The sequence below is a fragment of the Rhinolophus hipposideros genome, assembly GCF_964194185.1.
Source record: "Rhinolophus hipposideros genome assembly, chromosome: 1".
NCBI lineage: Eukaryota > Metazoa > Chordata > Mammalia > Chiroptera > Rhinolophidae > Rhinolophus > Rhinolophus hipposideros.
This window is the reverse complement of record NC_138047.1, coordinates 22,055,873-22,068,551: the sequence shown is the minus strand read 5'-3', so window position 1 is coordinate 22,068,551 and position 12,679 is coordinate 22,055,873. Positions and strand designations below refer to the sequence as shown.

Below are 12,679 nucleotides of genomic sequence, written 5' to 3'. Positions count from 1 at the left end.
TCTGCTTACATCTCCAATCATGTCACTGAAAAACTTGATTGCTGAACACGTGACCAAAAAGGTAGGGGCAATTGTTCGATTATCACTAAGATATGTAAGCAATCTAGAACTGAGGAAGGAAAGACAAATTTACTTCTGAAAAAGACTAAAGTGGATGTAGTTGCTTAACTTTACAGGGAATTTAACAGACTAGTGATGAACTGTTACTCTATATTAATGAGCTAGTAGTATTCATGTTTTTTTCACTCTCTGGTACATAAATTTTGGCAAGCAGGTAACTTCAGAAACTCTGATGTGAACTTCTGGTATAATAAGTAAGAATCGGCCTTATTTAACATAAGTGAGGTGTTCTGCGAGGAGGCTTTTGGACCTGAACTAGCAGGTACAAGCAGGTATGCTAACATTAAAAACGAAGATTTTAATGTTTTAATGTCAACCCCCACAAGATTCAGAAGACTCGCGTTTCGATCCACGTTCATTTATATCTATTATTAGTGGAAACTATAAGCGCGCTGCCGGAGGTAGCCGCCAGGGGGCGCTAGTCCACGACGGCTTCGTCGACAACAGGCGACCTGGGGCGCTCTCTTCCGTCTCCTCGCTCACCTCAGCTTCCGCCGGAAGCGGCCCCTGTCATTGTTGTCGTCCTGTACTTGGCTGGCAGTTTCGGTGGTGTCGCTGCTTTCGCTGCGCCTGGCCGTGCGCGGCTTGGTCCGAGGAGCCGGAGAGGGAAACTCGAGCTCCAACCCGGGCAGCGAGATGGACGTTCTGAAATCGGAGATCCTCCGGAAGCGGCAGCTGGTGGAGGACAGGAACCTGTTGGTGGTGAGGAGCCCGGGGGTCGCGGGGCGTTGGCGACCGAGGAGTTGTGCGGGGGGCGGGGCGTGAGCGGACGGGCACGGAGGGGCTTGCGCGCGGGCGTGGGGCTGAGCGGGGGCCCCGCCGGTACCCGCCGCGGCCCGTGCGTCCCCTGCTTCTCACGGTCCTCGGAGCCCCGGGGGGCGGGGCGGCGGGGCGACCGGGGCCGCGGGCGCCGTTCCCGCCGGGCGACGCCCCCTGGCCGTTTCCCTGCGTGCCGCGCGCACCCGCCTCTCGTCCGCCGGCCGTCGGGTCCTTGGCGCCGAGGCTGTGCCTAAGTGAAACGGGGGCCGGCGCAGAGTTGGTCTTTAACAGGCTTTGCGTCCTTCCTCCTTGCGTCGTCTCTCCCGTCTGTTGCTCAGCCTGTCCCTGACAGGAAGGAGGAAATGGAGGAAAAGGACGAGTTACGCGAGTTAGGACTTTCCGTCACCTGCTCTGCAGCACTTGATGGCACAGCCGTCACTGTGATCACCGGGTCTCAAGGCTCCTTTCCCCAGGTCCCCTTTGCACTCCTACACATTACCGAGGATCCCCAAGGGCTTTTGTTTATGTTTATGGGCGTGTTTACTTTTACATTAGAAGTTAAAGCGGAGGCATTTTAAAAATAGTGATATGTTAATTCATGGATCATTGGGGAAGCATTGGTTCACCGAGTGGTGCAGATCTTACAACTGTTTACAGGTTCGATGACACAGTGTTGAACAATCACGTCGTTTAACGTCTCCGGCGAAGTGATGCGAAACGTCTTTAAGTCCTGGGAAACTGTCGGGCGCACGAGGGCAGATCCAGTTTCCCCGCAGCGTTGACTTGCACCTGAAAGCTGGCGTTGTTTCCCCGAGGGGCAGGCTCGCCTTGTTTGCTTTGGGACGTTGTCTGCCGGATACCCGAGTCTGAATAAGTATAGTATGTCTGCTGTGTGTTCTTTTCCGTAACAGTGGTATCCCACGAGGAAAGCGGCTGCTTTAGTGTGCAGTTCGGTCGCACACGTGCTTCCCCTCCGGACAGCCAATTCATGCTTTGGTACAAATGAGGAGTCCTTTATGTATGCTTCCTGTTTCATCACAGGGTACGAAAAAGATGTCCAGTATCAAGACTCAGTAAAATTAATCGTTTTACTGTTTTGTCAAGGAGATTAGGTGAATCTGATGCCCTCGACTCCCTTTAAAGTTAGGGTTTAACATGGAAGAATGCAATGGCTGCTGGTGCACCCTTGTTGCACGGTTTTGATTCTTGCTGAGGCTCCAGGAGACTTACAGTCCCCCCGCCCCCCTCCCCGAATGCAAATGTCCACAGAATGAACGGGCAAGTAATACCTTAGTCCTGAAAATGGTTCTGACCTCACGGACCCTCTTACAGGGTCTTAAGCACCCAGGGGTCTGGGAACCACACTTTGAGAATATCTGCTTACCTCTCTGCATGTAACGTGTGACTAATGTATATGACGTACAAGTTGGGATGGTTTGGCAGATGGCAGATTTCATAGTCAATGAAAGTTTAAAAACAATCAGCAAAGTGGAGCTAATTAAATAGAATGTCACTTAGCAGATAAGGGGAGAAAAGCTGTCCATGTTTGTAACTTAATATTTTTATCCCCCCTTCAGGAAACTTTTATCTTCTGAGTGATTTGGGAGTATTTGAAGAGTGGTTTAGATGTTGGCATGCGTAGTTGATGTTAGGAAGGGCCAGCATGTTGAAATCTAAGTATTTTAGAGGGAAAATTGAATCACAAAAATTTGAGCTCTCCCTCGGGGTTTATAACATGGGTATGTGCATAATCAGGTGAGTGCTCTTGAATAATACAGGCATGCCTCACTTGATTACGCTTTGCTTTATTGCACAATAAATACACAGATATCATTTTTTACAAATTTAAGGCAACACCCTTTGCCAGCAAAAAAAAACCCAAAAAACAAAACAAAACAAAAAAACCCCCAAACCCCTTCCAACTCACTCTGTTGTGATACTTGCTTTATTTCAGAGGTCTGGAATCAAACTCTTAGTATCTCAAGGTTTGCCTGTATGAGAGAATACGTGTAGCTAGGTATCTTTGTGTATGTCTGGGAAGACAGTCTTTTGATTTGCAGCTATATAATTTTATATAGAATCAGTTCCTTCATAGCTTTTGCCTTTCTGCATCATAGGTCAGTAACTTTCAAACTTTTCACTGCCCCAGCCCCAGTAAGAAATATTCATATTTTGCTCTGGTGTGTATATGAAAACAGTTTCATGAAACAATTCTTACCTTAACTCGTGATTCTGTCATCTGCTTTATTCTTTTAATCCATTCTGTTTCTTTTCTTTATTTTTTAAATAAATGGTTGGGGGAATCAATGAATAGTTTTCATTGCGCTATCTAGCTGGAAAATACCTGCCTATGTTCTGTTCTTCCAGAAGAGCTTCCTCACCTTGGTCAATTCAAGTGGTGTCCAGGCTTTTTATTGTTAGTCTGATAGTTGAAATATAATAGTAAATAGCTTGTGAGTGCCCCTTTGTTGAAGTGGAGAAGCTCCTAAAATAAGCCTCCTATCACCTGTCCTAAAAAGTTCTGCATAGTGTAACTATCCTGAGAAAATCGCCAGAATATTTTGGAGGCCCCCCCCCACCTGCCAGCCCCTCCTTGGGTGAGTCTTCACCTCATTTATGTGGAAAACCAGGCTGCCTGAGGAACTTGTTGGTAATTAGCAGTTTCATTAGTTGTAGTTATGAGGATGGGCTTTTCGTAGATTTTTGCTCTTTTCCCCAGTATTGATTGAATGTTTCCTATAAGCATGATACGACACTTGGCCACAGAGCATTAAAAAGAAAGTAATGCTCGATCCTTTAAGGAACAGACATTCAATTTCACAGAGAAAACAGAAGCCAAAGGCAAGAAATTCCTCCCCTTTTCCCCTGTTAAAATGAATGCAGTATCAGTTACCGCTTGGGTTATACCTTCCACCTGCGTCTTGGATCCCCACTCATCTTTCTTAGCTTCATCAGGACCCTTAGTATCACGTATCCCCTTTTCCTGTGTCTCTGGCCTCTCTTCTGGCTTATTCCCATAAGCACCACAACATAAATACGAGGATGTCTCCCATATTTAAAAAGATGTTTTTGTTTTTAAGCAACTGTCCTTTCTTTACAGCCAAGCTTCTTAAAATAAATTTTAATTCCCACACGTTCCTTTACCTGATGGAAACTGGTTTCTGCCCCCACAACTCTACTGAATCCATTGTAATTAGGGACAGCAGTGACCTCCATTTCCCGGAATAACAGCATGTGACAATCGTGCCCTGTCCTCCTCCTTCATCCTTCCTTTGACGTCTCTTCTGCTACAGCTTCCTGTTCCTCCTTTGACTTCTCAGGATGCTTGTGCTTGATCTCCTTGACAGGCTGCTGCTTTATTTATTTATTTTTTTTGTCTTTTAACTGTTGGTTTACCTTAAAGTTGAGACCTAGGCCACTTTATCTTCACAATGAATTTTCTTACATTAATTTACGTTCACCTGTAATTTCAGTTACAATCTATATCAGGAGATTTTTTTTTTTTAATTTATTGGGGTGACAATTGTTAGTGATATTACATAGGTTTCAGCTGTACAATTCTGTATTACATCATCTGTAAATCCCATTGTGTGTTCACCACCCAGAGTCAGTTCTCCTTCCATCACCATATACCCTCATCTCCCACGCACACCCCCTTACCCTCTGTAACCACTAAACTATTATCTGTGTCTATGAGTTTTTGTTTCTCATTTGTTTGTCTTGTTCTTTTGTTGTTTTTGGTTTATATACCACATATCAGTGAAATCATAGGGTTCTCTGCTTTTTCTGTCTGACTTATTTCACTTAGCATTATACTCTCAAGATTCATCCATGTTGTCACAAATGCTCCTATATCATCTTTCCTTGACGCTGAATAGTATTCCATTGTGTATATGTACCACAACTTCTTTATCCATTCATCTATCAAAGGATATTTTGGTCGTTTCCATGACTTGGCCACCGTAAACAAAGCTGCAATGAACATTGGAGCACACGTGTCTTTATGGATAAATGTTTTCAGATTTTTTGGGTAGATGCCCAGGAGAGGGATTGCTGGGTCATATGGTAATTCTATTCGTAATTTCTTGAGGAACCTCCACACTGCCTTCCATAGCGGCTGCACCAGTCTGCATTCCCACCAACAGTGTATGAGGGTTCCTTTTTCTCCACAGCCTCTCCAACACTTGTTACTATTTGTCTTGTTGATGAAAGCCATTCTGACTGGGGTGAGGTGATATCTCATTGTGGTTTTCATTTGCATTTCTCTGATGATTAGTGATGTTGAGCATTTTTTCGTATGTCTATTTGCCATTTGTATGTCCTCTTTGGAGAAATGTCCCTTCAGGTCCTCTGCCTATTTTTCAACTGGGTTGTTTGTTTTTTTGTTGTTGAGCGTCATGACTTCCTTGTATATTTTGGATATTAGCCCCTTATCGGAGGCACAGTTTGCAAAAATCTTCTCCCATTCAATTGGTTGCCTTTTTATTTAGTCGATGGTTTCTTTTGCTGTGCAGAAGCTTTTAAGTTTCATATAGTCCCATTCGTTTCTTTTAGCTTTTACTTCCATTGCCTTTGGAGTCAAATTCATAAAATGCTCTTTGAACCCAAGGTCCATAAGTTTAGTACCTATGTTTTCTTCTATGCAGTTTATTGTGTCAGGTCTTATGCTTTGATCCATTTTGAATTAATTTTGGTACATGGTGACAGATAATAGTCCAGTTTCATTCTTTTGCACGTGGCTATCCAATTCTGCCAGCACCATTTATTGAAGAGGCTGTCTTTCCTCCATTGTATGTTTTTAGCTTCTTTGTCAAAAATTATCTGTCCATATTTATGTGGTTTTATTTCTGGGTTCTCAATTCTATTCCATTGGTCTATGTGTCTGTTTTTCTGCCTATACCATGCTGTTTTGATTAGTGTTACCCTGTAGTACAAGCTAAAGTCAGGGAGTGTGATACCTCCAGTATTGTTCTTTTTTCTTAAGATTGCTTTGGCTATTCGGGGTCTTTTGTGGTTCCAAACAAATCTGATGATTTTTTGTTCTATTTCTTTAAAAAATGCCATTGGGATTTTGATGGGGATGGCATGAAATCTGTATATTGTTTTGGGTAATATGGCCATTTTTACTATGTTGATTCTTCCAATCCATGAGCACGGAATGTCTTTCCATTTCTTTGCGTCTTCTTCAATTTCTTTTAAAAATGTCTTACAATTTTCAGCATATAGGTCCTTCACATCCTTAGTTAAGTTTATTCCTAGGTATTTTATTCTTTTTGCTGCAATTGCAAAAGGAATTGTTTTTGTATTTTTTTTTCTGAGATTTCATTGTTAGTATATAGGAATGCAATGGACTTTTGTACGTTGATTTTGTAGCCAGCAAGTTGACTGTATTCGTTGATTATTTCTAATAGCTTTTTGGTGAGGTCTTTAGGGTTTTCTATATGTAGCATCATGTCTTCTGCAAAGAGTGACAGTTTAACTTCTTCATTCCCAATTTGGATGCCTTTTTTTCTTTCTGTTGCCTGATTGCTCTGGCAAGGACTTCCAACACTGTGTTGAAAAGCAGAGGTGATAGGGGACAGCCCTGTGGTGTTCCTGAACGTAGAGCAAAGGGCTTCAGTTTTTCACCATTAATTAAGAGATTAGCTGAGGGCTTGTCATAGATGGCCTTTATTATGTTAAGGTATTTTCCTTCTATACCTATTTTATTGTGTTTTAATCATAAATGGATGTTGTATCTTGTCAAATGCTTTTTCTGCATCAATTGATATAATCATATGATTTTTGTCCTTTATTTTGTTTCTGTGATGTATCACATTGATGGATTTGCGGATGTTGGACCATCCTTGTGCCCGGGGATGAACCCCACTTGGTCGTGATGAATAATTTTTTTAATGCATTGTTGTATTCGATTTGCTAGAATTTTGTTCAGGATTTTTGCATCTGTATTCATCAGAGATTTGGTCTGTAGTTTTCTTTTTTTGAGTTGTCCTTACCAGGTTTTGGTATTAGGGTAATGTTGGCCTCATAAAATGAGTTAGGGAGTACTGTCTCTTCTTCAATTTTTCGGAAGAGTTTGAGCAGGATTGGTATTAGATCCTCTTTGAAGGTTTGGTAGAATTCACTAGTGAAGCCATCTGGTCCAGGACTTTTGCTTTTGGGAAGGTTTTTGATGACTGATTCAATTTCGTTACTGGTGATCGGTCTGTTTAGATTTTCCAGTTCTTCATGGTTCAGCCTTGGAAGGCTATATGTTTCTAAGAACTTGTCCATTTCTTCTAGGTTATTGAATTTGGAGGCACATAGTTCTTCATAGTATTCTTGGATGATCCTTTGTATTTCTGTGGTGTCCGTGATAACTTCCCCTTTTTCATTTCTGATTTTGTTAATTAGTATCTTCTCTCTTTTTATCTTAGTGAGTCTAGCCAAGGGTTTGCCGATTTTATTAATCTTTCAAAGAACCAGCTCTTTGTCACATTAACTTTTTCTATTGTCTTTTTGTTCTCTATTTCATTTAGTTCTGCTCCGATTTTGTTATTTCCTTTCTTCTACTGATCTTGGGTTTCACTTGTTCTTCTTTTTCTAGTTCTTTCAGGTTTAACGTGAGGTTATTTATTTGGGATTTTTCTTGTTTCTTGAGATAGGCCTGTAATTATATAAATTTCCCTCTTAAAACTGCTTTCGCTGCATCCCAAAAATTTTGGTAGGATGTATTTTCATTGTCATTTGTTTCTATGTATCTTTTGATCTCTCCTCTAATTTCTTCTTTGACCCAGTCGTTCTTTAAAAGTATGTTGTTTATTAATCTCCATGTGTTTCTGTTTTTTCCTCCTTTTTGCAGTTGATATCCAATTTCAAAGCCTTGTGATCAGAGAATATGCTTGGTATGATTTCAATCTTAAATTTGCTGAGGCTGATTTTATGTCCCAATATGTGGTCTATCCTTGAGAATGTTCCATGTACACTTGAAAAGAATGTATAGTTTGATGTTTTAAGATGAAGTGCTCTATATATGTCAGTTATGTCCATTTCATCTAATGTGTCATTTAGGGCTGCTTTTTCTTTATTTATTTTCTGTTTGGATGATCTGTTCGTAGCTCTCAATGATGTATTTAAGTCCCCTAGTATAATTGTGTTTTGGTCTGTTTCTCCCTTTAGTTCTGTTAGTCGTTGCTTGGTATATTTCGGTGCTCCCTGATTGGGGGCATAAATGGTGATGACTGTTTTGTCTTCTTGTCCCCTTTACCATTATGAAATGTCCATTTTTGTCTCTTGTTACCTTTTTCACCCTGAAGTCTGCTTCATCTGATATCATTATGGCTACACCTGATTTCTCTGGGTACCATTTGCTTGGAATGTCAATTTCCACCCTTTCACTTTGAGTCTATGTTTGTCCTTGTAGCTGAGATGTGTCTCTTGGAGACAGCATATGGTGGGGTTTATTTTTTTGATCCAGTCTGCTACTCTGTGCCTTTTTATTGGTGAGTTCAGTCCATTTAAATTTAGGGTGATTATTGATACGTGAGGATTTCCTGTCATTCTATCTTTAGTTTTCTGGTAAGGCTGTGTCTCCATTGTTTCTTTGCCTTTTTGTTGTTGTCTGTTATTTCTGTGTGGTGGTATTCTATGATGTTTTCCCTCTGTTTCTTCTTTTATTACAGTATATATTTCAGTTCTGGATTTTTTTTGAGTGGTTACCCTTAAGTTTATGTAAAGGAAAGTTTGATATTTAGAGTATTCCATTTTCTTCAGCATGCTTACTTTCTCCATTCCCATATTCCGGTTCAGGCCTTTACTCTCCCCCTTTTTATGTTTTGGTTGCCACAAATTGTCCTTGTTGATGGTGGTCTAATAGCCTCCTTTAGTATTTCTTGTAGTGCAGGTAGTGTATTAGAAAATTCCCTCAGCTTCTGTATGTCTGGAAAGGTCTTTATTCCTCCTTCATATCTAAAGGATATCTTTGCTGGATATATTATTCTTGGCTCATAATTTCTCTCTTTCAATAGTTTGAATATTTGGTTCCACTCTCTCCTGGCTTGTAGAGTTTCTGCTGAAAAATCTGATGATAATCTAATGGGCTTTTCTTTGTAGGTTACCGTCTTCTTTTCCTTGGCTGCCTTGAGGATTCTTTCTTTGTCGTTGATTTTAGACGGCTTCAATACACTGTGACTTGGAGAAGGCCTGTTGGGATTGAGGTAATTAGGTGTTCTATTTGCTTCTTGGATTCGAGGATCCAGTTCTGTCCACAAGTTTGGGAAGTTCTCATCAACAATTTGTTTGAATATATTCTCTGTTCCCTTCTCTCTTTCTTCTCCTTCTGGTATGCCCATTATTCTTATATTGCTATTTCTGATGGAGTCAGAAAGTTCTTCTAGAGTTCTTTCATTTCTTTTAAGTCTGAAGTCTCTTTCTTCTTCCATCTGTGTAATTTTCAGGTTTCTATCTTCGATGTCACTGATTCTTTCCTCTATCTGGTCAATCTACTACCTAAGCTGGTTATTTCATTCTTAATTTCTTCTCTTGAATTCTTAATCTCCAGAAATTCCATTTGGTTCTTTTTTAAAATTTCAATCTCTTTCGTAAAATGCTCATGTTGTTTTTGATTGCGTTTCTGAGTTCATTAAATTGCCTTTCTGTGTTTTCTTGCATCTCTTTGATTTTTTTTCAGAATTGTGATCTTGAATTCTCTGTCATTTAAGTAACATATTTCCATATCTTTAAGTTCCTTTTCTGGAGACTTTTCACTTTCTTTCTGAGCTGTCTTGTTGCCTTGGATATTCATGGCAATTACTGATTTATTATTTCTTTTCCTAGACATCTACAGGAGTGGCTTCTGTAACAGGTTGATAGGAAGAGGTCTTTCTTTTGTTTTCCAATACTTGTTGGTAGAAGGTTTTCTTTTCTCTCCCATTGCAGCCTTTTTTTTCCTCTTTCACACAGTAGTGCTGTGTTTTCTCTGCACTATTCCAGCTTCTCACAAAATGGGGGGATTCCCTGGGAAACGGGCCTCTCCTCTGTTAACAGTTCACCTGGGTTAGGGTGCCACGTCCCTGTGGGGATGTGGAGAGCTTTTGAAGTTCCAAAACTCTTCCTGCACCAGATTCAGAGCCCCTATGTTTCAGCAGTTCTGTTTACTGCTGCAGGGATCCGCCCAGATAGGTGGGGCTAGGCGCGGGGTGAGCTGTGAGAGGTGGCCCAGAGCAATGGCAGCGACCACCACCAGAGCAGGTCCCGCTTCCACAGCTTTGTCCCCTTTGCTGGAACTAGTTGAGCTGCCAATCTGTGTCTGTGGTCCACAGTTCTCAGAAGAGCAAATATTCTGTTCTTTTGATCTGACACTGCTACTATTTGGCTTCTAGCACTGGGCTGGTGGGGGCGGGGCGAGCTCTGGAGGGTAGGGAGGGGCGGCTAGTCTCAGTGCCTAAGGCTTCCGTTCTCTCCTCAGCAGTGAGGGCTTAAATCACCGTTTTCAGCCCTCTTCCCTCAGTCTTTTCTCCGAGGTCTCTGCCGTGAGCGTTGGGTTCAGCCGTGCTATATGCTGCCTCCTCAACCCTGTGGGCCATAAACAGAACCCTAGTAGTCCGAGTCCTTCCCTCTCCTGCAGCTGCGGTAGTTCCGGGATGCAGCGAGCTCGGAGCACTGAGCTAGGTCTGCGTCCTGCGCCCGCGCTGCTCCGTCTCTGCACTTCTCCCTTCCCTCCTCCCCCGCCTGCTCGATTCTCCCACCTTTAGGTGAATTCAGTAGTGGTCCTCTTCATCTTGCCCATCTGCTGTGCAGGGAGTCCTTTGTGGAGTTATTGTTGTCCAATTCGTTGTAAATTCCAGGAGAGCTTTACAGAGGCTCACCTCACGCCGCCATTTTGATCTGCACTCAGGAGTTTTTAAATGGAGACTTTGGGTGGACTTAAGAGTATGTATCAATTCATTAAAATTTTATTAAAAAATCAGGATGTATGTTTTCATATATATGTATGTGTGTATGTATGCATATATGTATGTATGTATCTCTGTTCTCCTGTTTATGATATTATAAATGGATCGTTGACTCAAAAAGGTCGTGAACTAGTAATTTCAATGCTGGTGAAAATCTCCATGCCCATTAACTCCTAGCACCAATCATACTTGTTCCAGCTCTACTGAACTTTTTCAGGTTTTCAGTTGTTTGAAGTTGTCTTTCCTCACACTTGTTCATCCCTTTACTTCAACATTCTTCTATAACCCTCTCCATCTCCTTTTTTTCTTTAGCAGTTAGTGAGGAGCCGTAGAAATTAACTTTTTTTTTTTTGTATTGTATAGTCAAAAAAGAAATCCCACAAAACAGTGTGGTAGGGAATTGCTGTTATGTTTATATTATACCATATTTTGACATCTGCAAAATAGATTTTTTTCTTAATATCGTATTATGACAATTTTCAAAGGTACAGAAACACCCATATATCTACCATCTAGATTCTACAATTAAACGTGCAGTTAACATTTTAATGTATTTGCTTTGTCATGTAACTATCCATCATTCTGTATCCATTCGTCAATTCATCTAGCAATGCAAAAACCAATCTCAGAATAGTTACACTAGGCAGAACAGTTTAGAATAGGTGGTAGGCTATTTTAGCAGGTTCTCCACACTGGCCAAGAGGCACTCACACACTAAGTAGTTACTATTTCAACTATCAGAGATTTACAATAAAAAGCTGGGGTACCACTTGAATTGATGGAAGATGCAGTATCTCTTCCATATGGACACGTGTTTTCCAGCTGCAGTGAGGGTGATGAAAACAATGTACTCACCTTTATGCATTTCAAATTAGGTTGCAGACATTGATGCACTTTACCCCTAAACAATTTGGTATGCATATCATCAACAAGTGTTCCGTGTTGGTTTATACCTTTTTTGCAGTGTATGCAAAATGCACATTTGAAGAAATACACAAATCATAAGTGTGTCATTGAATGAATTTTGACAAATGCATGTGTCTGTGTAACCCAGTCTGCTCAGGATACAGAATATTACCCTTATTCCATCTTCCAGTCTGTCCTGCCCCAGAAGCAACCACTGTTCTGATGTCTTTCCATCGTTGATTAATTTTGCCTGCTCTAGAACTTCACGTAAATGGGATCATACAATTGTAAATGGGATCATGCAATGTTTTATGTCCCACTTTGTTTAGTCAGAATAATGTTTTGAGTTTTATTCATGTTGCATGTGTCAGTTGTTTATTCCTTTTATTGATGAGTAGTATTCCGTTGTCTATATACCCAGTTTGTTGATCCATTCTGATGATGGGTGCTGGGCTGTTTCCAGCATTTGGCTGTTAGGATAAAGCTGCTATGAATCTTCTTGTACAAGTCTTATGTTTTCACTTCTCTTAGGAAAATGCCAGGGAGTAGAATGTGTAGGTCATAGAGTATGTATATAGTTAGTTTTATAAGAAGCCAGCAGACCTTTCCCAAAGGGGCTGTTGGACTGTTACATATCCACCAGCAAAGAGTTCAGATGCCCTGCATTGTGGTCAGCAATTTGTGTTGTCAGGTCTTTTAATTTCAGGCATCTGGTAGGTGTGTTGTGCTCTCTCATTATGGTTTTAATTTGTATCTCTCCCATAATCAGTGATGTTAAGTATGTTCATGTGTTTTTTATCATGTGTGTATCTTTTGTGAAGTGTCTGTTAAATTTGCTTGCATATTCTTTTTTAACTGAGTTGAAAGAATTCTTTATATATTGGATACCGTCCTTTGCCAGATACATGTTTTGTGAATATTTTCTCCCAGACTGGATTTTCTATTCATTTCTTAAAGCAAAC

General features: G+C 41.0%; 1 protein-coding gene across 3 annotated transcripts in view; it reads left to right on the top strand.

The window, feature by feature from the left end:
* Positions 1 to 619: 619 nt before the first annotated feature.
* PRPF18 (pre-mRNA processing factor 18) overlaps positions 620 to 12,679 on the top strand; it is a 53,595-nt gene continuing 41,535 nt past the window's right edge. The window contains exon 1 of one of the 3 annotated variants that reach the window (XM_081044155.1): positions 620 to 822. In XM_081044155.1, the coding sequence (XP_080900281.1) occupies positions 757 to 822 (66 nt within the window). In that variant the 5' untranslated portion in view covers positions 620 to 756. Of the gene's footprint in view, positions 823 to 8,976; positions 9,075 to 12,679 lie in introns of those variants that run through there. The other 2 variants (XM_081044156.1, XM_081044157.1) reach the window with 2 other exon arrangements.